The 27,786-nt window shown below is 39.8% G+C and overlaps 2 protein-coding genes across 9 annotated transcripts; both read right to left on the bottom strand.

The window, feature by feature from the left end:
- Window positions 1–1,304: 1,304 nt before the first annotated feature.
- Sec16 (endoplasmic reticulum export factor secretory 16) lies at window positions 1,305–9,299 on the bottom strand. 8 transcript variants are annotated; one of them, XM_088033768.1, is made up of 17 exons: window positions 9,063–9,299; window positions 8,640–8,739; window positions 7,765–8,590; window positions 6,648–7,717; window positions 6,395–6,597; window positions 6,134–6,244; window positions 5,136–5,895; window positions 4,754–5,089; window positions 4,444–4,707; window positions 4,247–4,394; window positions 4,054–4,205; window positions 3,911–3,940; window positions 2,563–2,787; window positions 2,310–2,505; window positions 2,060–2,262; window positions 1,978–2,006; window positions 1,305–1,521 (listed from the first exon to the last, which is right to left on the bottom strand). In XM_088033768.1, exons 2-16 carry the CDS (start codon window positions 8,730–8,732, stop codon window positions 1,983–1,985), a joined length of 4,641 nt encoding a protein of 1,546 aa, XP_087889894.1. In that variant the 5' UTR covers window positions 8,733–8,739; window positions 9,063–9,299; the 3' UTR covers window positions 1,305–1,521; window positions 1,978–1,982. The 8 variants fall into 8 exon arrangements, with proteins under 8 accessions (XP_087889894.1, XP_087889892.1, XP_087889897.1 ...); XM_088033766.1 differs by lacking the exon at window positions 1,978–2,006 and adding an exon at window positions 1,693–1,818; XM_088033769.1 differs by lacking the exon at window positions 1,305–1,521 and adding an exon at window positions 1,759–1,818.
- Window positions 9,300–9,571: 272 nt separating this feature from the next.
- On the bottom strand, window positions 9,572–20,326 carry LOC148176093 (uncharacterized). The gene is made up of 16 exons (XM_088034468.1): window positions 20,246–20,326; window positions 15,304–15,400; window positions 14,821–15,178; window positions 14,150–14,768; window positions 13,524–14,093; window positions 13,172–13,477; window positions 12,963–13,124; window positions 12,662–12,913; window positions 12,367–12,618; window positions 11,991–12,314; window positions 11,300–11,947; window positions 10,877–11,254; window positions 10,600–10,832; window positions 10,361–10,554; window positions 10,129–10,313; window positions 9,572–10,083 (listed from the first exon to the last, which is right to left on the bottom strand). Exons 2-16 carry the CDS (start codon window positions 15,377–15,379, stop codon window positions 9,724–9,726), a joined length of 4,917 nt encoding a protein of 1,638 aa, XP_087890594.1. The 5' UTR covers window positions 15,380–15,400; window positions 20,246–20,326; the 3' UTR covers window positions 9,572–9,723.
- Between the last annotated feature and the right edge of the window lie 7,460 nt (window positions 20,327–27,786).

Here is a 27,786-nt window from a genome sequence, read left to right as displayed (position 1 = left end):
AGTCTCTCTCCTTTATGTTACATTGCTTATAGTCTACATATTCGCTCTAGCTTTAGTAGGTTCATAAAGCATCGACATTTTCCGTTTTTTCTAGGCTTCTATAGGCGTCTCAAAAATTTTCAAGATCCTATGGAATCTTCTAGGTATCTCTAGACGTCCCAAAAATTTTCCAGCACTTTCTAGGCTGCTCAGTGATACTGTGGCATTGCATTCGACCTTCGAGATTTCTCAAGACTTGTCGAGTCTATTATCCAGGTTTCGGTGGTGTTTTCTAGGTTTCTCGATTTTCTAATCTTGTTCAATATATTTTAGGTTTCTCAAAATTACTTCTTTACGTTTATTTGCTTACAGCCTACATATTCGTTCTAGCTTAAGCAGGTTACTAAAGAATCGAGATTTTTCGAGATTCTTTTAGGCTTCTCAAAAAGTTTAAAAAAAAATAAGATTCTATGTAATCTTCTAGGTATCTCTAGGCGTTCCAAAGATTTTCCAGGACGTTTTAGACTTCTCAATGATACTGTGGCATTCCATTCGATCTTCTAGGTTTCTCCTTTAAACTTGTAAAAATATTATGTCATTTTCTAGGTTTCTCAAAACTACTCTTTCTTTACGATTATCTGCTTACAGCCTACGTATTAATTTTAGGTTTGACAGGTTCCTTAAAATCGAGATTTTCCGAGGTTTTCCTAGGCTTATCAAAAGGTTTCTTTAGGCGTCCCTAAGATTTTCAAGATTCTATCTTTTTTTCAAAGATTTTTTGGGACTTTCTAGGCTTCCATTCGATCTCTATAGTCTTGTCAGGTTCTCCCGAATTCCCACAAATTCTGTAGTATTCTCTAGGTTTCAGAACTTGTCTAATATGTTTTAGGTATTCGGTCTAGGTTTGGGAAGTTCCTGAAGGATCGAAATTTTCCAGGCAATTCCTTTTTTCTACAGTAAATTGATTTTTTCCAAGTCATTATTTTTGTAATTATTCATTTTCAAGGCGTTCTTGGTCAATTGCAGCCTCTCATTTTTTATTACCCTTCTTTCTGTTTACACCATGTACACATTAGCATTACAAACAAGGTAACCAAATATTGAAAGTTGATTACCAATCTTGAAGAGCAGCGGCAAAATCTCTGCATAATCGCAGGAATTGCAGGTGTTGTGATGAATGAATTCCTGCTACCACCTGCTACTGTGTATGCGTCCGCATTGCGGCGGAGCAATAATGTATTCAATGTATACTTGGTTGCCTAACCGAGGCTCTAAAATCTCAAACAAGGTTGGTACCACTGGATGACAAAAAATAAACTCGGAGGTTATGTTCATCATTTTAATTCCCTTACAATTCATACATATTCATATTGTCTCTCTATGACATCATTACTCAATAAAATTAATTAAAACTACAATAGCGCATGATCACAGGATCAATAACGAATAAAATTACAAAATCCCCTCAATTTATGCTAGTTATATTTGAAACTTGGAACGTGGGTCTGTCGTGACACCGGTCTGCTCTCACTGCTGAGCCAACTAAAAAAAAAAACAACGAAATTGGTGACTTTTTATTCGCATCGCAGGAGGCCATGCAGCGCCCCCTATGATGATCAAAGACGACAAGTAGGCCTTGCATTTTCTATAAGTTGGTGATACTGTAAAATTCCAAAGCCTGCTTTGCGCGTGGTTGCCTACTATGATACTTACATGGTGAAAACAAAAAATGTGATGTGAAGCAAGCGTCAAAAAAAGCTATCTGCGAGGATTTGGTTTGCGCATTGTATAGGACTGAACCTCCCTCGAAAGTGAACTAGCCGAACTCCATCTAGACATCTACCATAACCACACATAAACCACACCACCAAAACCAATCAGAAATTATTATACAGAAAAAAAAGGCGCGGAATTCAAAGCAATGTGCACACTTATGTATATACAGCGTGATGCACCATGCTTTTTCATGCAACCATGCTAAAACCACAAATCTCTTACGTCTTTCAACTTTTGTTAACTCTCCCCCGCTACGAATCAAATTAACCAATGAGAAGCCGCCGTGACTACACTAATCCCTCACCTGTGAGTTTTCATCGAAGTTCATTGGTGGCGCTGGAGTCAAAAAATCGGTGGGGGCGTTCGGATCGTTCACCGGTTGCGGTATGAAGAAATTCATTGGTTGGTTTGACGGCGCCACGCCCAAGGGGGCGGAAACCGGCGCCGAACCTCCTTGACCAGGTTTCGCGTTCGGGTTAAACACGTCGATGTACGACTTTTTCAGGTCTGAAAACACCAATCAGAGAGAGATGGAGATTGTTACTGGGACGTACTTCGGTTTCTTTGTAGTTTGAACATGTTGGGGGCGTTCATAGGGGCGGGGCCATTCTCTTGATGCTCGGTGGGGGCGGGAATTTGCGGCTTGGGAATGACACTGGGCATTTTTGGGGGCGGTTTGAAGTCAGCGGCGCCCTCAGCGCTGTCCGCGTCCGTGTTCACCCAGCGCTTCTTCTCCGGGTCCCATAAAATCTAACATGTGAAGATAAATGTGTACTTATAGCGCACTATACAGGGTGTTGTACTCACAGTCGGGTTTTTGTCATCGGGTAGTTTCATCTGGTTCTTGGGCTTCAGCGAGAGTTTGTTGAAGATTCCTCCAAACCACCCGTTGCCGCTGGTCTTGTCCGGTGCAGGTTCCGCCGGTTTGGCCTTGATCGGGTCCTTTTTCGGTTCACTCTGTATATGATCGTCGGCGGCGACATCTTTCCGTTCTCGTTGATTGGGCAAACTAATTTGTGGTTGAGGAATGTCCTGTGTGAAAAGCACAGAGCGACAACTTATTATATTTAAAGGTCGTGCGTCGGGAGACATGGGTCAGGTCAAAATATACAGAGTGTTTGGTAAAAAAAATAGCAACCACCAACAATAAAAACCGCATGAACATTTAACCATCTTTATTCAAAATAAAAATTGCAGTACATCCTAAAAAATAGTAAAGCATGCTTTAGTATGTCTTTACAAAACTACATCAGTGGCGTACTATGTAACAATTACAAACACAACAACTATGATTTAGGCCTTTTTTTTAACCAACAATATCTACAGAGTGATCACAAAATTAGCATGGTCTGGCAACAAAAAACAATCAACACGACCAGGAATGTGTACTACGAACAATCAACAATTAAATCGGTCTGTCGATATCGAAAGTTTTGGCAGGGCCGTACTCCCGGAATTTCGGGGGGCAATTTTTGCTGTCTTTCGCCCGATTCGAATCGTTCTCTCGTTCGCTTTTATGGAAAGGCGCGTCGATTGGATACGTTCCGCCAAAAACGAGCGGTTTATAAACCACATCTTTCGCGTTTTTATTACTTTTAAAAATCGAGTTTTTCAGGTTAGAAAACACGCTCTTTTTCGCCCACGCGTCCACCGTATCCGTGATAATATCTTTATGTCTTCTCTTATCAAATTTGGACATTTTAAAGTCTGAGCCGAAATCCTGAGCGGCGATCGCGACGTTGCTCTGCGAATCGTAATATTTGACCAGAGTCTCAGGGGCGTCCAACGACCGGTACTTGACTATTGTCCCTTTTTTGTCGTTGAATTTCATATCGAACGTGTTATATTTCGTTAGTTTCGAGTCGTTTTTAATCGCGATGATTTTCGTGTTGTCTTTGTAACAAATCAATTGAGATTTTTCCTCGTTTTTGTAGAAAACTTTTTTTTTCCGGATTCCCGTTTCGAAATCCACGTCGGAGCTGTCACGTGACGAGGTACGATCACGTGACAGCACATCCTCGGCGCTACGATTTTTCACGATGTTTTTCGGTCTCGTTTCGTTCACACTATCTAGGGATTTTAGTTTTTCGTTTTTGTTCAAGGTAAGTCGTTTGCGCAACGTTGTCGGCTTGGCGGTAGTCTCGCAGGTACTTACTTCAGAGGTTTGTTTCTCGACTTGGTCTGGCTGCGTCCCGACAGGCACAGAGAACAAGAAACCTCAGTTAAACATGTTTGGGGATTTTAGAGTTTTAATGTTGCAACAAGGAAACCTACTAACGAAACAAACTAGTTTCCTACCTCTGGTTGAGCCACAGCACCGTAGTAACTTTGCTGTTGTTGTTGTTGAGGCTGTTCAACCGGCTCTTGGTGGTACGCCACCGCTGATTGGTCGCCCCATTGCTGTTGCCCCGCCCAGTACTGCTGTTGCACCTCTTGGTAGCCTACAAAACCTACGCCATCGTCATGACTACTTAACAGAGGCGGTACTAACCTTCCGGTTGTTGCGGCTGACTCTCGATTGGTTGGGGTTCTAACGTCTGATCGGCACCCCATTGCTGTTGCGGGTACTGCTCGTACTGCTGTTGTTGCCATGCCTCTTGCGTTTGCACAGGCGCCACCTCACCGACAACTAGGCCCATCTTTAATACAAAATTTTAGCCACGAACTTCACAAAAAATAATTTTATACATTCACGTCATTCTGCACCCTCCGCAGTTCCTTGAGCCATGAATTTTCAACTCTACTTGAATCAAAATCGACTTCAACCTCTCCGTCACCCACAGGGTCGTAATATTTTAACCGATCGGCCAAAAGCGCCACTTCGTTGATTAAACTACCCTCCACAGCCCCCGGTTGCTTCACAATACAATTCGCGATTTTCTCCAAGTACGACAACGCCTTCTCCAACAGCCCCACATCCGCCAGACGTGTAGACAACAAATACTTGTATCGCTAAAAAGTACTAATAAAACTCCGCCTCAGTCCCCGCCCAACTCACCTGGAAACTCCCCAAACTGAACTCTGCATCATTCAAACTTCGTGCGTACTCGTAAATCTCCGTCATATGTATCGCCTCATTGGTCGCAAAGTGAAGGAACGACTTGTTATGATTGGCTCCCAACAGCACCAACTTCGCGTCCGTGTTTCCGTATTGGCCGAATCCCACCTCAGCCATGAGGTAGCAAAACTGGGCGGCGTACAAACTGCCACGCCCCATTAACGTATCACCCAATACCGTGATAGCTTTGCAGTTTAGCTCCGGACGTTGGGTGGAGTTTGACAGGATCATGGCCAAGTGAGGACGCCAGTCGCCCCATTTCTCGTCGGCGACACACTAAAAACACTTTTAGGAGGCGGGGCTTGGAAAAAGGTGTCTTTACCGTAACAGCGGCTGGAGTTCGCCCCGACAACAATTGGTAGAGAGTTTGGAGAGGGTCGTTCATGGTAAGACCGTTGGCGAATCGCATCATGACGTTAGCGTACGTGCGCTTATCTAATTTGCTAGCGAGGAAGAGGGCGTGTCCCCAGAGGCCGTGTTTCATCGCCCACTCCAGCGCTTCTTTCCCCGAGCCGTAAAGCAAGTACTCTCTGAAGCGACTGGTAATTTCTTCTTCTTTTAAGGTGGTACTAGTTTCGCTTTCGGGAGTTTCCGCGACGTTGCTGCCCACACTAGACACAACACTCGGGGGGCGGTCTTGGGGGCGGTTTTTAAGGAGGAGTTCCGCGATGTCGGCGCCCACCACCATCCCGTTTTGACGGATGAGGAGGATGAGTAGTTCCCACATGAGGATGTAGGAGTCTCTGTCTGTGACGTCCACGCGCATGGACTCTTTGATTTTGTTTTCGCAGTACTCGATGATGGTTTTCTTGTGGGTGGTACCCTTGACCAGAGGCCCAGGAAAACGTTTCAGTTCTTGGTACTCTTCGTCGTTGTACAACAGGGTTTCTAGGTTGCACAGTTCGACGGTTGCCGCTTGGCCGTCGAGGGGGTAATGCGGTAAGATTTTCACCAGCTTACCAGAAGAAATGGACGCTTTGATGTGCGCTGTGGCGAATTTCGCCGGAGTTAGACGTTGGGCCGTCAGATTAGGGTCCTCGTAGTTGAGGGAGTTATCAGTCTGATCAAGAGTGCGCGCAAAACTAGAAGTAGATGGAAGTTAGTACCGGGAAATGGACATATTGAGATGACGAAAGCTTGAATTTTATTAAGGAGTTAGATGAATTTACACATGCAAGCAAACAAAGAGAAGCACAAAAAACTACCCTCGCCCCTTGGTACTACCCCGAAAGTTTACGATTTAGACCGCCTTTACCCGATTAGATAGATGCACTACAAGATAGAGGTTACAAGAACTGTCTTAACGTTTTTTGATCTCACCTAGCGTCATCCAGGCCATAATGACCTGATATACTATGCGTTTGAGATCCTCTGTAGTAACCTCCAACGTGGGGCAAACTCGTTTGACTATAATAGCTCTGACGTGTATACCTGTATGGGATTTAAATTCCATTTTGAAATCGTCAAAGCAAAGAAATAGTGTGCGCACTGTCAGTTACAAAATGCTGATGACTGATGAGTGTGTACAAATCGCAGCTGTCGTGGAAGCACAAACAAGTGACTATAGAAAAAAAGCAGTACCTGTCTTTAGCCAGCTCGTCATTGGCTGAGCTACGGCCGGAATGAACCGAAGCTCGATCTTCGGGACCGAACGACGCCTCCCCTGACGCCTCCTGGTAGTATTTGCGATAAAGTTGCGCGTAGGCTTGAGGGTTCGTTTTCCTCAAATTCTCGTAGTACTGATATTGTTGGTAGTACTGGTTGTACATATCGTAGCCGAAGCCCTAAGAAAAACGTTACAACTCCGTGGGTGAAGTGGTACTAATTATTTTACCTGCATGTATGGATTATTGAAAGGATCCCGGTGCCTCCGGTGCCGATCCTTCTCCCTGTGCCTCCTGTCTCGCCTGTCCCTTTCGTGCCCCCTTTCCCTGTACGAATCGTGGATAGAGTCCGACCTGCTCGAAGCTCTCGATCGCGGCTCGTTTTCGTACTCGTCTTCGTACCGAGGGTAGTACCTCCCGTAGTCCCGCCTATCATCCCGCCTCCTCCTGTCTTTATCCTTGTCTTTCCTTAGACTGTTGTATTTGCGATCTTGTTCGCGGTCTTCGCGATGTTTTCTTTCTCTCTCTTTATCACTGTAGTAGTCAGTGTCTTCGTCGTACCGCCTATCTTTATACCTCCTCCTATCGTATTTTTTATCTCGGTAGTCTTCAGGGGAGTACCGCCCTCTGTTTCGCTCCTCCTTCTCGCGGTATCTTCGTTCTTTTCTATCTCCCGGCGATTTCGCTCTTGCGTCTCTCTCACTCTCCGAACTCTCTTGTCGACTATGTCTCCTCCCACTTCCCTCACCACTATTCCCCTCGTCTTTATCCCCAACCGTTAAACTCCTAACTGAATTAACCAACCCACTAACTTCCTCCTGTATCTGTCCCTCCACCGAATCCCTCCTCCCTTTACTAGCAACTTCTGGAGACATATCCGCCCCGATGGTCTCCGATCTGTTAACACCCGTCGGTAAATCAGCGCCGATCGTCGCCGAACGTTCATTGAACTCCGGTTCAGATTGTGGGCGGAGACTAATTTCAGGTGAACTGGATTCCCCAGGAATCATCCGACGTAAACCTTCAGGTGGTTCGATAGTCTCAACCCCGCCCACTGTCTGACCGGGAACCATTCGCCGGAGACCAGGGGGTGGTAACGTATCGTTGTCTTGAGGCGTGGGCTCTGGAATTTGGTTGTAATCAACGTCGGACAACTGAGCGGTTTCTAAATATTGGTTGCGGTCGTTGATTGGGGCTTCGTTATTCTCCGCCCAGGAGGAGGAGCTCGTGGTGGTGGGAGGAGTCAGCTTGCGAGCGGGCGGGATCGGATCCGGCTGCTCGGAGTTATCCGGCAGGGTTTCTGGAAAAACACTGTTACCAACATGCCGAAAATAAATACAATTGTACCTAAATTCACGCTTTGCCCGTGGAACGGCGGCTGGAAGACCCCATGCGGGGGCGTGGCATTACTGGTCCTAAACTTATTAGCCGCTTTGTGAGACAACCCCGTGTTTCGCTTATAAGGATTCCCTTTATCATCCAAGACAGCCCCTAAAGGCGGCGCCGTTTCCAGCCCCAGCGATAAAATCTCTTTATTTTCAAAATGCGCCCCTTCGTTGACTTCTTGTTTAACTTGAGGAACCTCCCCTTGTCCCCCAGGCGGGGGCTCCTGTCCGGAAATCGGCGAATGACTGATCGTCGAACTCCGCGACAACATCCGACTCTTATCGCTCTCAGAAGTTTGTAAAATGTCATCAGAAGATTCCTGAGATAACTGAGACTCTACTGACCACTGTGGGGTCTCTAATTTATTGCGTTTTCCCGTTTTGGCCGCATCCGGTTCAGTTTCAGGGATTTTGTTTGGGTTGGCATCATCCGCACCCCAGTTCCACGCTTCATCGTTGGTAAAACTGTCAGTAACATTAGTGGGGTTGGTAGTACTGGGAGTTTGAATGTTAGAGTTGTCTTCGTCGCCCCAGCCCCAATTTGAGGTCCAACCATCGCTTTCTGTCTGTGGGGGCTGTGTGCTGTAGTTATTTTGAGTGTTGTAGTGTTGGTTGTACTGAAGATTACCATAGGGTTGTTGGTAAGTTGTGTTATTTTGGTAATATTCTGGATGTTGCCCAAACTGGGCGTTTTGAGTATAAGGTTGTTGGTATGGTTGTTGCCAATAGTTCTTTTCTTGTTTCTGGGGTTGGTTGTACCAGTTATCCTGCGGTTGTTGCCACTGGCCCTGCAACATTTTTTTTAGAGCGAAAAACCCTAAAAATGGGGACACTCACTTCTTGGCTGGAATGCTGATTAGGGTTGTACATTTGGACAGGGGGCTGTGTGGGTGGAGGCGCTGGAGCCCCTCGTTTCTTTACCCACGACATACTTTAACTACAAAAGAACCACAAGGTTTCAACAAAACAACTTTCTCTTGACAGATTTGCATGACATAACCTTACTTTTTAAAATCGGCTCAAACACAAAGTAATCAATAAAACGAGCCGAAATTCGGTACGATTTCACTTTAGATCATTGATTTCGACAATATGAATACAAAACACGGGAGAATAAGTAAAAAAAAAACCAACATACGGTATAATAAAAATCTGACAGATGTCAAAAAATTTTAGCCAGTTGGCAAAGGATAAAAAACCATAAAAATTCGGTTTTATCGTAGCCGGAGATAAGCCCAATTAAAAATCATCACAACTTACTTGATTTTGGCAAGAACAGCTGTTTTGGAGGTTACGAAATCACTTCCTTCATCTTTGGAAAACAACAAATTTACACAAATTTCTCTATGAACGCGAACATTTCACTGATAAATTAAACGAATTTTATGGAAAACAACAAATAACAGCTATAATAACATGAAAATAAGTCAAGAGGGCACGAAGAGGTGCAAATCTATTTTCTATTTAACAAGACATTTTGCGTTTTTCTGTCACAACAATCATATCTTTATCCTTGTTTACTTTACCACCACGCGTGTGTCAAAGTGGGACAAACTATCACAACGTGTCAATACAACACCTTATTTTCTCTCCTTGTCAGACATTAAGAAATGACATGTGTCTGTTTCTTACTACCTGAAACGTCAGACGTGGGTTAACGACGTGGCGAAGTTTTGTACCAACCCACTCACGTGAAAGTCTCTACGCAGTGGCGGCTCGTGAAAACGCAGGGGCGTCTCAATAAAGTCTCCGTAATTAAAAAACGAACGCAACATTAAAACTATATTTAAAATAATATGTACATTTCCACTTTTTACCTCAACTATCAAAAAAATGGCAGTGTCTGTAAGATATTTACATTCTTTCTTACAACTAAAATGGCGCTGTGACGTCAACATAACCTATAAATACACAATTAAAACTATTTAAGACACACGGGCCCCACTGAGAACCCGAAAGCTTGATTAGGCAACCCGTAATCCACCGGGAAAAAATCTACAATAGGAAGACGTTCCATCTTCTTCGTTCTAACTTCAAAAACAGTCTCGCTGGTACTTTTTCTACTTTGACACCCATCGGTGATGACGCTTGGTCGGTTTTTATGGTACGAAAACTCGTGGTCGTCCTCTCCCAAGAGCTTGATGGACATGTCATAAGAATGGGTCTTCGTGTTGTACCACGCGGCACTGTTCATACACGTATAGGTGAAGTTTTGGTGGGCTTCTTGGGATAAAAGTCTTAAGAAGGTCATTTGGACAACTCCCACAGTTTCGTAGGTGATCTACAAGAAAAGTTTAGTTTTGCATGTTGGTTAGAGCGGTCGTACCTTGAAGCCTCCTCGAAGATGGGAGTACCAGTCGTTTTTGGTACTTTCTTTGCGCCAGGGGATGTTGGGCATGTTGGCGCTGTGGATGTCGGGAAACACGCAGGTTTCGCCTCCTGCTGTCATGTTGCAGAAGACGTAGATTGCGTCGTCGATCATTCCCGAGTTGGGGTCGATCCAGTACCAACCTGAAGAACAAAACTTTTAGTCCTAGTGGAAAAAATCATTGTCTTACCATTGGGGAATTTAGGGTGTCCGAAGAATAAGTCTTTGCAGGAGCGAGATGGGTTTTCTCTGGTGCCGACAGGTTTGCGGACTTTCTCCAGGTCTTGGCGCATTCCGTAGATGGTGCTGTACATGTCCAGGAACTTGGTGCTGACGCTGTTTTCTTCGTTTTTCTGGTGTTGAACGTCGTCTTCATACTCAACACTAGAAGAAATTAATAGTTGGTGGAATTTTTGACCTGGGGCTTACATGATGTCTTCGAGATCTCGTTTGGTTCTTTCCAACTCGCGCTCGAATAACATTTCCGGTGGTAGGAGCGGCATTTCTGCAGGGGGTCCTGGGGGACCTGGAGGCCCTGGCGGTCCAAGTTCGCCTTTCATTCCTGTTTGACCATCGGAGCCTTTCGGGCCGGTGGGTCCTTCAAGTCCAGGCAATCCTGGGGGACCGTCGTTACCCTTCATTCCGATCGGACCTGGGGGTCCCTGCAACTCTTTTTTGGAAATTGTCGATAAAAAATTGTTTTTACCGTGTCTCCTTTGCGTCCTTCAGGACCTGGAGGTCCTTTTGGTCCTCTTTCGCCTTTTTCGCCCATATCTCCTTTGATACCAGCAAGGCCCATTTCCCCGCGGTGTCCTTTGGGTCCTCTTCGTCCTCGATCACCTTTGGGACCTTTTGGACCGACTTCACCAACTTTTCCGGGAAGTCCTGGCGTGCCTGCGGGACCCGCAGGTCCGTTTTCACCTGCAGGGCCGGGAGTGCCACGTAATCCCGGTGGTCCTTGAGTTCCAGGGACACCTTGAGGACCTGGTGATCCTTGGGGTCCTAAGAGTCCTGGTGGACCTATGTCGCCTTTTTCACCCGGAAGACCGGTGTTTCCTTGTAATCCTGCAGGTCCTTCTGGACCCTGTAAAAAGTGTTAGAATTGTAACAGACACAAAGTTGGTCTTACTGGTTTTCCCGGAGATCCTGGAGTTCCTATAGGGCCTTGTGGTCCAGGACTTCCTGGCGCTCCAGAGTCTCCTTGGCGACCGTCTTCTCCATCTTTTCCTGGTTCACCTTTAGCGCCAACTAAACCTGGTTCTCCTGGTGGCCCTGGGAATCCTTCAGGTCCTACAGCACCTCTCGGTCCTTCGAATCCTGGAGGACCTCGAGGACCTGCTGCTCCTGCCACTCCTTGTTTTCCTTCGTCACCTTTTTGCCCTTGAGGGCCAAGATCTCCTGGTTTTCCTTCAATTCCTGGAGGGCCTGGCAACCCAGCTGGTCCGGCATCGCCTTTAGCACCTGGAGGTCCTTCAGGTCCCGGTAATCCAGGGAAGCCATCAGCACCTTTTGATCCTCTTGGTCCAGGTTCTCCTGGAATTCCTGCAGGACCCAATGGCCCTTTCTGTCCAATATCTCCAATTTCCCCTTTCATTCCTGGAGGTCCAGGTAAACCTTGTTGTCCTGCAGGACCTGGAGGACCAGGTAATCCGGTTGGTCCATCTTCGCCTTTTGATCCCTGTCGTCCAATTTCACCAGGGGGTCCTTTTTCTCCAAGAGGTCCAAGAGCACCGGGCTCTCCACGTGGACCTGGAGGTCCGGAACTGCCTGCAAGACCCTTCCGCCAAAATTAAATAATTGCAAAAAAAATGAGAACTTACTGCTTCGCCTTGACTTCCTTTGAAACCTTTTTCTCCTGGAGGTCCAGCGTCGCCTTTGTCACCATCTTCGCCAGGAGAACCTATTGGTCCTGATGCTCCTGGAAGACCTCGAGATCCAGGCAAACCATCTCTACCTGCAGGTCCTGATGGACCAAAATCACCACGCTCTCCTTTAGCGCCACCAGGCCCTGGTGAACCTGTGGGTCCTACTCGTCCTTCAGGACCTTGAGGTCCATCTTTTCCTGGCTCTCCTTGTTGTCCTTTATCACCGGATACTCCAGGAGGTCCTGGAGGACCAGCGTCTCCTTTCAGTCCAGGCATTCCCTGTAAAAATTTGCTATTGATTCTTTTAATTTTGGTAATAAAATGTGTTTACCGGTAATCCCGGTGTTCCTCGTTCTCCTGGAAATCCTGGCAATCCCGTGGAACCCGGTAAACCGGGTTTTCCTTCAGGTCCTATCGCTCCAGGACTTCCTTCTTTCCCTGCTTCGCCCGGTAACCCAGGTTCTCCAGGATGCCCGGGTGTTCCAGGAGGTCCCGTTTCTCCAATCGGACCAACTTCCCCCATAGGTCCCGGAGGACCAATAACTCCAGGTGTTCCAACAGATCCCGGTGATCCTGGTTCACCCTATTTTACATTATTTTTTTCGGAGAAAGATTAAGGAACTTACAGGAGGTCCTCGTTCTCCAGGGGGTCCTATAATTCCATCTTTGCCGTTAGGACCTGGAGGACCCGGTTGTCCCGTAAATCCGCGAGCTCCTTCGGGCCCTGGAAGCCCAATCTCGCCCTGAGGACCTGGGGATCCAGGTTGACCAGTGTCGCCTTTAGATCCTTGTAAGCCTTCTCGGCCTCTTCGGCCACGAGCACCTCGGAATCCTCGAGGACCCGTTTCGCCGCGTTCGCCAGGAGTTCCTGTGTTTCCCTTTAATTATTTAGAGGTTAGAAATTGGAGATGATGGCGCGAAACTTACTCTTTCGCCTTTTTCTCCGGGTTCTCCGAAGCGTCCAGTTGCGCCCTTGTCGCCTTTCTCTCCAGGAGATCCAGGATAACCCGGGAGGCCAACGAGGCCATCTTTACCTTTTTCTCCAGGAGGTCCAATGTTTCCAGTTTCTCCTCTAGCACCATCAAAGCCCTAAAAGAATCAAGAGATGAATGAAAAGAGACGAGTGGAATTGTTACTTTTGGTCCTTCTGGTCCTTCGAGTCCTGGAATTCCCGGTAAACCCACAGGACCTGTTTCTCCTTTTGGTCCAGGTTCTCCCTTTTCTCCCTCTAAACCTTTGTCGCCTTTATCCCCTTTGTCTCCAGGGACTCCTCGTTTTCCCTCGTCGCCTTTTATTCCTCGTGCTCCTGGGAATCCTACAGGTCCTTGGTGGCCGATGGAACCTTGATCTCCTTTCGTTCCGGGAAGACCTGGATTTCCTGGAGTACCTGGTAAACCTTCGGATCCTGGAAGACCAGGAAAACCTGGTTTTCCATGGGGACCCTACCGTCGTTTAAGATGGTTCAATTAAATTTGCAAGAAGAGTTACCATTGGTCCTGGTGGTCCCAGAGGACCTTGTGGTCCAGGTGGTCCAACAGCACCTTGAGGTCCCGGTTGTCCGGGCGATCCTGGCTGCCCCAGAGGCCCCGCTTGTCCCTTACTTCCCGCAGGACCTTCCAATCCTGGAATTCCCGGAGATCCTGGTACTCCCGGGATCCCTCTAGGACCGGAAAACCCTCTAGGTCCCATTTCTCCAGGCATTCCCGGTAATCCAGGAGGACCATCGTCTCCTTGCATTCCGTCATGACCTCGTAACCCGGTTTCGCCAATTGCTCCAGGCGATCCTCTTTCTCCTTTGTCTCCGGGAAGCCCCGGTAAACCAATCAATCCCTGCTCTCCTTTGGGACCTGGAGGACCTGTCCCGCCGCGTTCTCCGTCATTTCCCGCACGGCCACGGCGCCCCTCACGACCTTGACTACCTGGAGTACCTCGAGGACCTAAAAGTCCAGGTTCTCCCACATCTCCAGGTTCTCCTTTCGTTCCTTCAGGACCTGGAGGACCTTGAACACCCGGAACTCCTGTCAAACCCATGGGACCTTCGATCCCACGCATGGACATCTTTAACATTGTTTCAAATAACTGTCAGGATTAGATAGGGAAGCTGGGGGAGTTACCATGTGCTGGGACAGCATCTGGCGGAAGTTCTCGGCGTGAGAGTCAGGACCCTTTTCGTTGCCTTGCATGTTCAGCGGAATTAAGAAGACGTGGCCTGGGGAACCAGGGCGTCCCATAACACCACCGAGGCCGTCTCTGCCGGAGTCTCCTTTAGGACCCGGAAGACCTGGGGGACCTGGCGGTCCTGGATATCCGCGAGGACCTGCAGGACCTCGAGGAGTGTAATAATAAACGTTAGCTTCCGAGGAGGTCTCATTGTCGAAATCGTAACCATAAGTGGTAACTGAAAGGGAGTCTTCGTACTCATCGATGTCTCCTCGACGGTGGTACGATTCGTTTCTTGGGAGAATCACAGATCTTTGTCCCAAGAGCGCGTCGCAGTCAGGGGCTTCGTTCTCACACACCTGGTAAGCTTCTTCAGGAGTCGGCGTAATTTTCAACACCTGGAGATCCCCATTGAAAAACTCCTCGTTGGTGAACTCGTGCCCGATTATAGCAACCCCCGTGGTACTCAACACTATCCCGTCCTCCCTCTTCAGCGCTTTGGTGATGGTCTCATTACAATCATGAATGAGCGTCACGGAGTCCCCTTTAACACTAAACCCCAGCCGATGCCACCTGCAGAAAACCGTCAATAATCGGCAATCAAAGCCCGCGCGTCTTCACCTACTCGCCGTCATCCACAGCAAGTCCAAACTCCACCAAGTCCTCATCATCGAAACAATAAAACGTGACGTCGCTCCCAACTGAAATCGCCAGTTGTTCTTGGCCGTCATCTCCATAGATCGTCAGAAGGGGATAAATATGACCTGGTGTCACCCTCACGACTGTTACCACCGAGAAATCTCTTGGAAAACCTCCTGGGAAGAGCTCGCTGGTACTTAGAGAAACTTTATTTTCGTTAAAACGATAAGCCCAATCGCTTCTTAACGGATTAACGTCAACAGTCGTGTTAAAACAGCGACCCAGGATACGCATGATCCCGAGGGACTCGTCCCATAAATCAGCTCGAGTGATGAAATCCACGGCTTGAAATAAAAATGAAATCAACAATTAAAGCATGAATGCACAATTTAAACGTTCATTTAAGTTTTAATTACGTTTTTAAATTGGACGACGAATGCGTCTTAATTTTATTTGGGCTAATTCTTACCATTTTGCGAAGAGGTGAAAGAGACGGCTAGGAAAAAAGCGAGGAAATTTGGTGTCCAGGTGGGCCGAAAAAACATGGTGGGGAGATGATGGGGTCACTGAAAGAAAAATTGTAATGATCACATTGAAGCCACTAACATTTTCTTGATTTTTTGCAACTAATTTTTATAACTTTGACACTTTTGATACTAAAATAGTGGAATTTGGTGTGGTTACTTTAGACCTGTTTATCTATTGTACTAAATTACACAATTTTTGAACAAAAATGTGAATTTTTAGAAATTTTTATTTTTAATTAGACGAAAAAAAATTCAAAATTTGTCCACTAAATTTCGTAACTTTGGACAATTTTGACTCAAAAGCAATAATATTTGGTGGCTTTACTACTTTAGATCTGTTTATCTATTGGGGTGTGTTCATAAAGTGAGACGTCTGTTGGAGTGTGTGACGTCAGAGTGAGATTCGCTATAACCAAACTTCTGATATCGACATCTCGCTTATTTTTTTCGAGTAAACTTAAGTTATTAAACATCAGTGTACGCAGAATTTTCCGCAGATTCCAAATCTGGAATTTAAATTCAGATTCGACAACAAATAACTGAGTTATGGCCGATCAAAGTTTCGGAAAGTTGATTTTCATTTTTTCTCATTTTTCGTAATTTTTAAAGTTAAATATCTCGGAAACTATTTGAGATATTGAGATGCGGTTTGCGCCATTCTTTTTCTCGGCTCATTTTACGTTAGAAAATGTTCTCAAAAGCCCAAAATTCGATAGTCGATTTTTTGAGAAAAAAAAATCCGACTCAAACGATAAAAAAGTTTCAATTTTTTTATTTTTAATCATAACTCGTAAACCATTTGTCTGATCGATCTCAAATTTTGCCAGTAGATAGACCTCAAGCTCCTCTTTCTATTGATATATAATACAAAGGTATTAAACGTCGTTTTTACATTGAAAACAGTAATTGAAAATCACCCTAAAATGACCACTTCCAAACAGTTTTTGGTCAATGCCTTGTTTATTTCTTAAGCAAACTCAACAAATTTTGATTATTTTTACGCAGAATGTCACGCTGAATCCAAATATAGAATTTAAATTCAAATCCGACAACAAATAACTGAGTTATGACTGTTTGAATTTTTGGGTTGTCGCCAGAGGGCCAAATTTTTGAAGGTTCAAAACAATTCGTGCTCGATATCTAGAAAACTATTTCAGATATTGGAATGCGGTTGGCGGCATCGTTTTTCTCGCGACTTTTTACATAAGAAATAGTTTTTAAATTTTCCAATAGTCGAAATTTGCAGTTTTTTGCGAAAATTCATGATTAAAACTATGCCAAAATTCTCATATCGATATCTCGCTTATTTTTTAGAGTAAACTTGAGTTATTCTACATCAGTGTACGCAGAATTTTTCGCAGATTCCAAATCTGGGATTTAAATTCAGATCCGACTACAAATAACCGAGTTATGGCTGATTAATGTTTTGAAAAATTGATTTTCAATTTTTTCATTTTTCCCAATTTTTAAAGTTAAATATCTGGGAAACTATTAGAGATATTGAGATGCGGTTTGCGCCAACGTTTTTCTCGGCTCATTTTACGTTAGAAAATGTTCTCAAAAGCCCAAAATTCGATAGTCGATTTTTCGCGAAAAAAAATTACGACTCAAACGATAAAAATTTTTCATTTTTTTTATTTTTGGCCATAACTCGTAAACTATTTGTCTGATCGATCTCAAATTTTGCCAGTAGATAGACCTCAAGCTCCTCTTTCGAATGATATATATTACAAAGGTATTAAACATCGTTTTTACATTGAAAACAGTAATTGAAAATTATCCCAATATGACCACTTCCAAACAGTTTTTGGTCAATGCCTTGTTTATTTCTTAGGCAAACTCAACAAATTTCGACTCATTTTACGCAGAATGTCACGCTAAATCCAAATCTGGAATTTAAATTCAAATCCGACAACAAATAACAGAGTTATGGCTGTTTGAATTTTTGGGTTGTCGCCAGAGGGCCAAATTTTTGAAGGTTCAAAACAATTCGTGCTCGATATCTCGAAAACTATTCCATATATTGGAATGCGGTTTGCGGCATCGTTTTTCTCGCGATTTTTTACATAAGAAATAGTTTTTAAATTTTCCAATAGTCGAAATTTGCAGTTTTTTGCGAAAATTCATGATTAAAACTATGCCAAAATTCTCATATCGATATCTCGCTTATTTTTTAGAGTAAACTGAGTTATTCTACATCAGTGTACGCAGAATTTTTCGCAGATTCCAAATCTGGGATTTAAATTCAGATCCGACTACAAATAACCGAGTTATGGCTGATTAAAGTTTTGAAAAATTGATTTTCAATTTTTTCATTTTTCCCAATTTTTAAAGTTAAATATCTGGGAAACTATTAGAGATATTGAGATGCGGTTTGCGCCAACGTTTTTCTCGGCTCATTTTACGTTAGAAAATGTTCTCAAAAGCCCAAAATTCGATAGTCGATTTTTCGCGAAAAAAAATTACGACTCAAACGATAAAAATTTTTCATTTTTTTTATTTTTGGCCATAACTCGTAAACTATTTGTCTGATCGATCTCAAATTTTGCCAGTAGATAGACCTCAAGCTCCTCTTTCGATTGATATATATTACAAAGGTACTAAACGTCGTTTTTACATTGAAAACAGTAATTGAAAATTATCCCAATATGACCACTTCCAAACAGTTTTTGGTCAATGCCTTGTTTATTTCTTAGGCAAACTCAACAAATTTCGACTCATTTTACGCAGAATGACACGCTGAATCCAAATCTGGAATTTAAATTCAAATCCGACAACAAATAACTGAGTTATGACTGTTTGAATTTTTGGGTTGTCGCCAGAGGGCCAAATTTTTGAAGGTTCAAAACAATTCGTGCTCGATATCTCGAAAACTATTCCATATATTGGAATGCGGTTGGCGGCATCGTTTTTCTCGCGATTTTTTACATAAGAAATAGTTTTTAAATTTTCCAATAGTCGAAATTTGCAGTTTTTTTCGAAAATTCATGATTAAAACTATGCCAAAATTCTCATATCGATATCTCGCTTATTTTTTAGAGTAAACTTGAGTTATTCTACATCAGTGTACGCAGAATTTTTCGCAGATTCCAAATCTGGGATTTAAATTCAGATCCGACTACAAATAACCGAGTTATGGCTGATTAAAGTTTTAAAAAATTGATTTTCAATTTTTTCATTTTTCCCAATTTTTAAAGTTAAATATCTGGGAAACTATTAGAGATATTGAGATGCGGTTTGCGCCAACGTTTTTCTCGGCTCATTTTACGTTAGAAAATGTTCTCAAAAGCCCAAAATTCGATGGTCGATTTTTCGCGAAAAAAAATTACGATTCAAACGATAAAAATTTTTCATTTTTTTTATTTTTGGCCATAACTCGTAAACTATTTGTCCGATAGATCTCAAATTTGGCCACTAAATAGATTTTGAGCTCCTCTTTCGACTGATGTATAATTCAATGCTATTAGACGTCGTTTTTATTTTGAAAACATTGATTGAAAATCACCTTAAAATGATGTTTCCAAAACAGTTTTTGGCCAATATCCCGTTTATTTATTAAGCAAACTCAACAAATTTAGGTCTCATTTTACGCAGAATTTTACGCTGAATTCAAAAACATGATAATTTTTTAATATTTGTCTACAAATAACTGAGTTATGGCCGTTTGAAATTTTGGGTTGTCGCCAGAGGGCCAAATTTTTGAAGGTTCGAAACAATTCATGCTCGATATCTCGAAAACTATTTTAGATATTGAGATGCGGTTTACGCCATCGTTTTTCTCGCGATTTTTTACATAAGAAATAGTTCTTTGATTTTTCTACATTCACAATTTGCAAATTCTAGAAAAATCAAAAAAAAATTTCGCCTCGCGCATCCACCATTTTTCAAAAACATTAAAAATTCAAAATTTATTGAATGTTATGAATGCTATTTGTTGCCACTTGTTATGAAGTACCAATTTAAGCGTTCGCCCAAAAATCCTCTATTTTCAAAATATTAAGCAAATTCGAAATGTTTAAAAAGGGTTTTTAATTTATAAGAGAAATCTAGAAACTAAAAATTGGAATCGACTTTACTTTTCCGAAAATAAAATATCCAAAATTCATAAACGCGTATTATAAACGAGATAATCCATTTTTTATAGTCTCTTATCTTGAAATTTTGTGTTTTTAGCTCCCGTTCGTAAACAAACTAAAAAACCATCATAATCCAATTTGATCCCGAAGCCCAAGTTTATTGAATCCTCTTCCAAATCAATACTAATTAAACTCTTGAAATATAGATCAGGAAGCAATAAACTCTCATTGCTCTCAATAAAAATTCAGCCACGAATTGACCCAAGCACCATCCCAACTCAGATTTATTCTTCTCATCAATTTCAATATCAATACTAATTAGACTTTTCCTTGAAATGGAACGTCACCACTTGCGGTCTTCTGCATTTCATCTAAGAAGCGAAGATCAAAGATTCTCTCTGAAAGCTTTTAACTAATCAACGACGCAACAATTAAACATTTTTGACCGTTGCCCCTTTCATATTTTTCATCAAGAAAATTCAATTTAATCATGCAACATTGTGCCACGAAGCGCGTAATTAAATCGTATTGTAAGACTGGAAATATTTTCAGCATTCCAGTCGGTAATGCTTGAGCGAGCTACACTTTTGGCGTTTTATCGCGAACTTCCGATTGTTTTTACGGACGGGAAAAAACGTTGATGGGATATGACACCGACAGGAAATAAAATAAAATAATAGAAAGACGATGCGGTGGGATTTTATTTCGTGTGTGGCGGTGGCAGGTGGCAATCAAACTGAATTATATTGAAGTTTTATCCAAATATTTGATAAGTTGTGACAGCAGTGGTCACGTTAGAGCCACTTACCTGTTTCTCTTTTGAAATTTTTTATCTTCAGGAACCCGCCATCTTACACTCGCGTGGCACGCACGCACGCACTTCAACTGCTCTCTTTGGAATGGACGCGTCTTCATCAATATATTCTTGATTTTTACATTTGTAATGAATAATGATAGAAACATGCAAGGCTCCATGTGGTAAAGTGTGCATTACGTAATGCTTTAATAAGAGTTTGTTGACATCTGCGAGTTGATAATTATGACAGATGATCTATGAATAAACTGTCTTGATTGAAGGCAAAAAATAAGAAAATCTAGGAGGCTTCTAACATTTGGTATGTTGGCAGGACTGCTTTCACACCTGTCACTTGTCAACGTTTAACCGCAAAAACGTAATTTCCGCCACCGAAGTCTCGATTTTTCTCACCCCTGTTTATTTAAACATTCCACATTCTCATTTCTCACCCGACGCGCTTTCATCCCTTATTTGCCTTCTTTCTACCCGAAATATCAAAGCGACGTTCAAAAACGTTCAAAAAATCACAATGACATTAACGCCATCTGCTTTGCCTGTTTTTGTAATTAACATTTTTCAATGCTATGCATGCTAATGTCGTTAAATTGGTTATAATTATTATTACCCATAAAGCTGTCACATTAATAGAGATATACAGAGTGATCAATTGAATTCTTCGCGTCTTAACTTGATGCGGAAACATGAACAGGTTGAGAGATTTCGTATTGATTTGATGTTTTTCTGTCAAGTTGAGACGTACGTGGTGTCTTAAGCAATATCTATGGAAAAATGTTGAAGCTTTGTGGTTAAAAGCCTAACTACTGATTTTAGAAATTGCGATTAACGATTGGAAAGTTTGATAAGATTCGCATTCTCATTGCTGAAATCTTACGATTTTGAATTTGGAACCTACGTAAAATTCTGCGTAAAATGAGTCTCAATAATGCAAGTTTGCCCCAAAAATAAGCAAGAAATCGTCCGAAAAATGATAGTTTTAGTAATATTTTTTTTAATAAATCTAATTTTTAACAGCCGAAAAATTTAAGAACGAAATATTAGCAAACAAAATGCGAGAAAAACGATGGCAAAAACTACATCTTTCTATCTGTCATAGTTTCAAAGATATTCATGAAAAATTTCGAAATTGAAATTTTTTTACCCGAAACTTCAATGGGCTTCAATGGCTTGTCGCACGTAGATTTTGAGTTCTGATTTGGAATCTCCGTAAAATTCTGCGTAAAATGAGCTTCAATTATGCAAGTTTCTTCCAAAAATAAGCGAGAAATTAACTGAAAAGTGTTTACATGTTAGTAGTTTTTCATTAATCTTTTTTAAAAAAAAATCAAATTTTTGATTTTCAAAAAAAGTAAAAATGAGTTACTAGCAAACAAAATGCGAAAAAAACGATGGCACAAACCTTTTTTTTTTATCTGTCGTAGTTTCGAAGATACTAAGCATTAAAATTTTCGAAATTGAAAATTCACTATCTGAAACTTTAATGAACCATAACTCAGTTTTTTGTTGTCGTACGTAGATTTAGAGCTCTGATTTGGAATCTGCCTGAAATTCTGCGTAAATTGAGCTTTAATAATAAATGTTTGCATCAAAAATAAGCAAGAAATTGACTGAAGAAAATTTACATACGAGTAGTTTATCATAAATAAACATATTTTTTTTTAATAAATTTTTAACTTTTGGAAAGATTAAGGACGATTTATGAGCAAACAAAATGCGAGAAAAACGAAGGCAATAACCGCAGCTTTCTATCTGTCGTGGTTTCAAAGATATTGATAATTAAAAAGTTCGGAATTGAATATTCACTATCCGAATTTTTAATCGGTCATAACTCAGTTTTTTATTGTCGTACGTAGATTTTAAGCTTGGATTTGAAATCTGCGTTAAATTCTGCGCAAAATGAGCTTTAATAACGCAAGTTTGTTAAAAAATTAGCGAGAAATTGACCAAAAAAGGTTTACATAGAAGTAGTTTGTTTAGATTTTTTTTTAAAAATCAAATTTTTGACTTTTGTAAAATTTAACGATTTCTTTGCAAACAAAATGGAAGAAAAACCATGAAAAAAACTAGATTTCTCTGTCTAGCGTAGTTTTCGAGATCTGGAGCAAAAATATATTAATCGAATCTTCAAAAATTTGGTTTTCAGGCGACTACCTAAAATTTCAATCGGCTATAACTCAGTTATTAAAAAAAATTAATACAGTTTTAGATTCAGCATAAAATTCTGCGTAAAATAGACATCAATAACTTGAGTTTTATTCACAAATAAACGAAACATTGATCAAAAACTGTTTTCAAAAGCTCTTTTGTGCTGATTTTTAAAGAATTTTTTAGGGCAAAAACGACGTTATACATCAATTGAAAGAGCAGCTTGAGATCTATCCACTGGCCAAATTTCAGATTGGTAGGTCAAATAGTTTACAAGTGGCGGTCAAAAAACCAAAAATTCAAAAAAAATATCGATTGAGTCAATTTTTTTTGCAAAAAGGCGTCTATCGAATTTTACATATTTGACAGCGGATTCTGAAGAAAAGCAACTCCAGAAAACCGATGACGCAAACAGTTTATTCTGTTGTAGTTTCGAAGATATTGAGCAATAAAAATTTCGAAATTGAAAATTTACCATCCGACACTTTAATGAACCACAACTTAGTTATTTGTTGTCCCACGTAGATTTTGAACTCTGATTTGCAATCTGTGTGAAATTCTGCGTAAAATGAGCTTTAATAACGCAAGTTTGTCCCAAAAATAAGCTGGAACTCGTCTAAAAAATGTTCGTATAGTATTTTTTTTTGTAAAAAATCGAATTTTTGACTTCTGGAAAATCTTAAAACGCCTTCTTAGCAAACAAAGTGCGAGAAAAACGATGACAAATACCACATTTTTCTATGGTTAGTTTAAGAGTGGCAATCAAAAATCGAAAAATTCAAAAATTTTCATCAAATGGGTCAGAATTTTTTTTTGCACAGAAATTAATTATTGAATGTTGCATATTTGAGAGCAAATTTTTAAGAAGGAAAACTCGAGAGAAATGATGGCGCAGACCGTTTCTTTCTACCTGTCGTAGTTTCGAAGATATTGAAAATTTACTATTCAAATCTTTCACCGGTCATAACTTAGTTATTTGTTGTTCTACGTCAATTTTAAGCCCGGATTTGGAATCTACGTGAAATTCTGCTTTAATAATGTATGTTTGTTCCAAAAAAGCGAGAAATCGATCGAAGAAAATTTGCATAGTTTTTGTTGTGGAATTCTTGTTCAAAACAATCTAATTTTTTAATTCTATAAAATTTAAAAACAACTTTTTAGTCTACAAAATGCGAGAATAACGTTGGCGAAAACGACATTTTTCTATCTGTTGTAGTTTCTAAGTTATAAAACATCGATAATTTTCGATAATTAAATAATTGGGTTTTTCAAAATTCATGATAACTGTCACATCTGACATTTGTAAATTTCATCATCTGTCAATTCTGTCAATTTTGTAGTTGGTACACAAAAAGTACACAAGATGGCGCTGTATAAAAAACGTTTTAATATTACTTTAAAAATAGAAATATTGTCTTAATTAAGATAAGAATTTAGGTAGATTCCATTTTGGTGATCAATCTTCATTATGGTAAAGTGATTTTAATTTATAAACGCACCTGAAGAGCGGACGATTTGGGCAATTTTTACCGCACGGCGTGTGTAAACGTCCAGGGCGCTTATAAATCTAGTGTCAATTGAATGTTAATTTGACATTTACAATTCATGAGGCCAAAAAATATATTTTTTGACTGTTTTCATTATTTTGTGACTTTTTTACATTAGTTCATTATAAAGAAATCGTGAGAATTCAGCAATTAAAAGTGCGACTGTTATCAAACTTGGCACGGCCATGTAAAAAACATAGTGCGCATTTACAAATTACCGTAAAACAACATTAAAAACCTCACAAACATCACTAGTTTGGTTTATAACAACAAACCTTTTTTTCCGTCTCTGCAAATTAGTTTTATAAGGGTGCAGATTGTATTATTATCGACACCACCCGCTGAAAGTTTCCTAAACCTAGTTTCAAGCCATCCCGCCCAAGAGCTCACTTCTTTGCACCTGACTGTACATTCGCAGGCAATTACCTGGATGAGAATTCAAAGTTTTCGAAATAAATTTTGATTAATCGTTGAATCGAATAATATTTTAGTCTCATGCGGAAGCTCATCACGCTCAACCACACACTTCCGTTTGAGTGGTTTTACAAAGAATAATTCGTTTATCCCTTGAAGGTGAGTTTCCACTAGATGTGTAAGTGTATGTGCATGTATTAACTACGCCTTATGTGACATCGATCGCAGAGTATTGAACTAAATAGTTCATATCTCCACCTTCTGACACCTTTCTTCAATGAACAATAGAGCTTTATGTACTCAGGTCCGAAAGAGGGTACATTATTGCGAGAGACGTCACTCCTTTAATTAAACGAGAGGTGATGAATACTGTCGTTAACATTGTTAAGCTACGACTACACGCTACAGGGGAAGATCTTCACATAAATCATCCGGTGCGTGAAGCAGCCGAAACTAAAATATTCCAGGAAAATCCTTTGTTATCCTGGCGAGCGTGGGATAAAGCCAACATCAAATATTAAAATAACAGGACAAATTGGTGCAAATCCAGTTTATAGAACGCAATATTGAAGCTTCTTTTGGATAAACGCGGGGGATATTTGCTTTGGGTTGGTACCACTGAAAGTTGAGTTTATTAAAGCGTAGTTGTTTTGGGTATGTAAATATGGGCGATGCAGGTGTGGGTTGTGGGAATTTAGGGATTTCTGGATGTAATCAAAGTAAAAGGGGATGTTTAAAAGGGTTTTCATTGTGTTGACATTAAAAAAATCAACAAATAAATGATGCGCTTTTTTTGTTTTTAGGTGCACGTGCTACTAGATTTGCAAAAAAATCGGTGAGTTTTTCAGTGCCTACTTTACATTTATTCTCAGATCTGAGCATTTTTTACTTTCTATGACTTTGGCGTTGTCATAGTTGAAATTAATAGATCTAAATGAATAAGTTCTGTCAATTTTAGCCTTCTATTAATTTATTTTTGAATTGACAGATATTCAAAAAATTATCAGAAAATTTTGTAAAAATGGGAATTGACAGACGTAAAAAAGTAAACTGACAGTCCTATTTATGATCTTTTTTTATTTGACGTTCTATGACTTTGACGTTGTCATAATTAAAATTAGAATAGTCCTAAGTAAGTCCTGTCAGTTTCAGATTTTTATTTTACTCATATTTATAAATTGACAAATATCCAAAAAATCATCAAAGAATTTCGTGAAACGTTAATTGTCTGTCCTAATTACGATTTTATTAATGGCCATTCTATGACTTTGGCGTTGTCATAATTGCAATAAGAAGATCAAAATGAGTATGTCCTGTTAATTTCAACTTTTTTTTAGTCGTATTTATGATTGACAGATATCCAAAGAATTATCGAAAAATTTCGTAAAAATGTAAATTGGCAGTCTCATTTATGATTTTTTTTTATTTGACTTTTTATGAATTTGGTGCTCCTATAATTAAAATCTGAAGATCAAAATAAGTAATTTCTGTTAATTTCTGCCTTCAATTAATTGTATTTATGATTTAACAGATGTCCAAAGAATGATCAAAAAATTTTGTAAAAAAAAGTAAATCTTATTTAGAAGTTTTTTTATTTGACGTTTTATGACTTTTTGCGTTGTCATAATTAAAATCAGAAGATCAAAATTAGTAAATTCTGTCAATTTCAGTTTTTTATTAGTCGTATTTATAAATTGACAGATCCAAAGATTCATCGAAAAATTTCGTAAAAATGTAATTTAGCAATCTCATTGGCATTTTTTTTGTATTTGACTTTCTATGACTTTGCCATTGTCTTAACTAAAATAAGAAGATCAAAATTTTTAAGTCCTGTCAATTTCTGTCTTTTATTAGTAGTATTTATAAATTGATAGATATCCAAAGATTTATAAAAAAAATCGTAAAAATGTAAATTGGCATTTTTTTTATTTGACACTATGATTTTGGATTAAAATTCAAGATCAAAATGAGTAAGTTCTGTCAATTTCAGCTTTTTGTTAGTCGTATTTATGAATTGACAGTCAGCCAAAAAATCATCGAAAAATTTCTCAAAAAGTTCATTTAGGTACGTTTTTTTTTTATTTGACTATTTATAACTTTGGAGTTGTTATAATTGATCAGAAGATTAAAGTTAGTAAGTTCTGTGAATTTTAGCTTATATTGGTCGTATTTATAAATTGACTGATATTTAAATAATTATCGAAAAGTTCCGTAAAAATGTAAATTGGCAATCTCATTTATAATTTTTTTTATTTGACTTTTTATGAATTTGGTGCTCGTATGACTAAAATCAGAAGATCAAAATAAGTAATTTCTGTTAATTTCAGCCTTCAACTAATTGTATTTATGATTTAACAGATGTCCAAAGAATGATCAAAAATTTTTGTAAAAAAAGTAAATTGGCAGTCTTATTTAGAATTTTTTTTTATTTAAGGTTTTATGACTATGGCGATCTTATAATTAAAATTAGAACATGAAAATGAGTAAGTTTTGTCAATTTCAGCTTTTTATTAGTCGTATTTATGAATTGACAGATATTTAAAGAATCATTGAAAAATTTTGTAAAAGTGTAAATTGACAGTTCCATTTACGATTTTTTTTGTTTGACTTTTTATGACTTTGGCGTTGTCATAATTGAAATCAGAGGATTAAAGTGAGTCTTGTCAATTTCAGCTTTCAATTAATTGTATTTATGAATTGACATATCTAAAAATAGATCTAAAAATTTCGTAAAAATGTAAATTGGCAGTCGCACTTATAATTTTTTTTTATTAGATTTTCTATGACTTTGACATTGCCATAACTAAAATAAAAAGATCAAAATAAGTAAATCCGATCAATTTCAGTCTTTAATTAGTCGTATTTATGAATGACAGATATCTAAATATTCATCAAAAAATGTAAATTAGCATCCCATTTATTTTTTTTTAATTTGAGTTTTTATGATTTTAGCGTTGTCATAATTGAAATCTGATGTTTGAAATAAGTAAATCCTATCGATTTCAATCCTTAATTAGTTATAATTATGAATTGACAGATATTTAAAGATTTAAAAAAAGTAAATTAGCAGTCTTATTTACAATTTTTTTTACTTCTTATAACTTTGGCGTTGTAAAAGCGTGTTGCGCACAATCGTGTTTCGACGAAAGGTTGAACCGAAAAAAAATAGAATTAGTCAATGCTGAACATTCTTCAAACTTTCTATTCATGACATAACAATACATAGCAACTCAAATAATTACAAACACCCAGTAAACAGTAAATGTGTACACAGTAAATAACCAAAAACATGCATTTAACACTCCATTGATCTTATTGCATAATTTAAACAATAAATAAGAACATTCCAACTAAAAGTAATTACTGCAGTCTTGTAGTATAGCTTGACAGATTACCATTACCAAAAACGAACAAACCATGGTCCAGTAG

The sequence above is a fragment of the Gnatocerus cornutus genome, chromosome 4, assembly GCF_029298725.1.
Source record: "Gnatocerus cornutus isolate USDA-ARS CGAHR chromosome 4, icGnaCorn1.1, whole genome shotgun sequence".
Taxonomy (NCBI): domain Eukaryota; kingdom Metazoa; phylum Arthropoda; class Insecta; order Coleoptera; family Tenebrionidae; genus Gnatocerus; species Gnatocerus cornutus.
This window is presented reverse-complemented; position numbering and strand designations above follow the sequence as displayed.

Coding starts and splice junctions, on each gene's coding strand:
- LOC148176093 (XM_088034468.1), bottom strand. CDS start 15,379: ATGTTTTTTCGGCCCACCTGGACACCAAATTTCCTCGCTTTTTTCCTA. Junction 12,315..12,366: donor GAGGAACACCGGGATTACCG/GTAAACACATTT, acceptor AAATTTTTACAG/GGAATGCCTGGACTGAAAGG. Junction 11,948..11,990: donor AAGGAAGTCAAGGCGAAGCA/GTAAGTTCTCAT, acceptor TTTTGGCGGAAG/GGTCTTGCAGGCAGTTCCGG.
- Sec16 (XM_088033764.1), bottom strand. CDS start 8,732: ATGTCGTGGGTAAAGAAACGAGGGGCTCCAGCGCCTCCACCCACACAG. Junction 7,718..7,764: donor CGGGCAAAGCGTGAATTTAG/GTACAATTGTAT, acceptor GTGTTTTTCCAG/AAACCCTGCCGGATAACTCC. Junction 5,896..6,133: donor TATGGCCTGGATGACGCTAG/GTGAGATCAAAA, acceptor ATCTACTTCTAG/TTTTGCGCGCACTCTTGATC.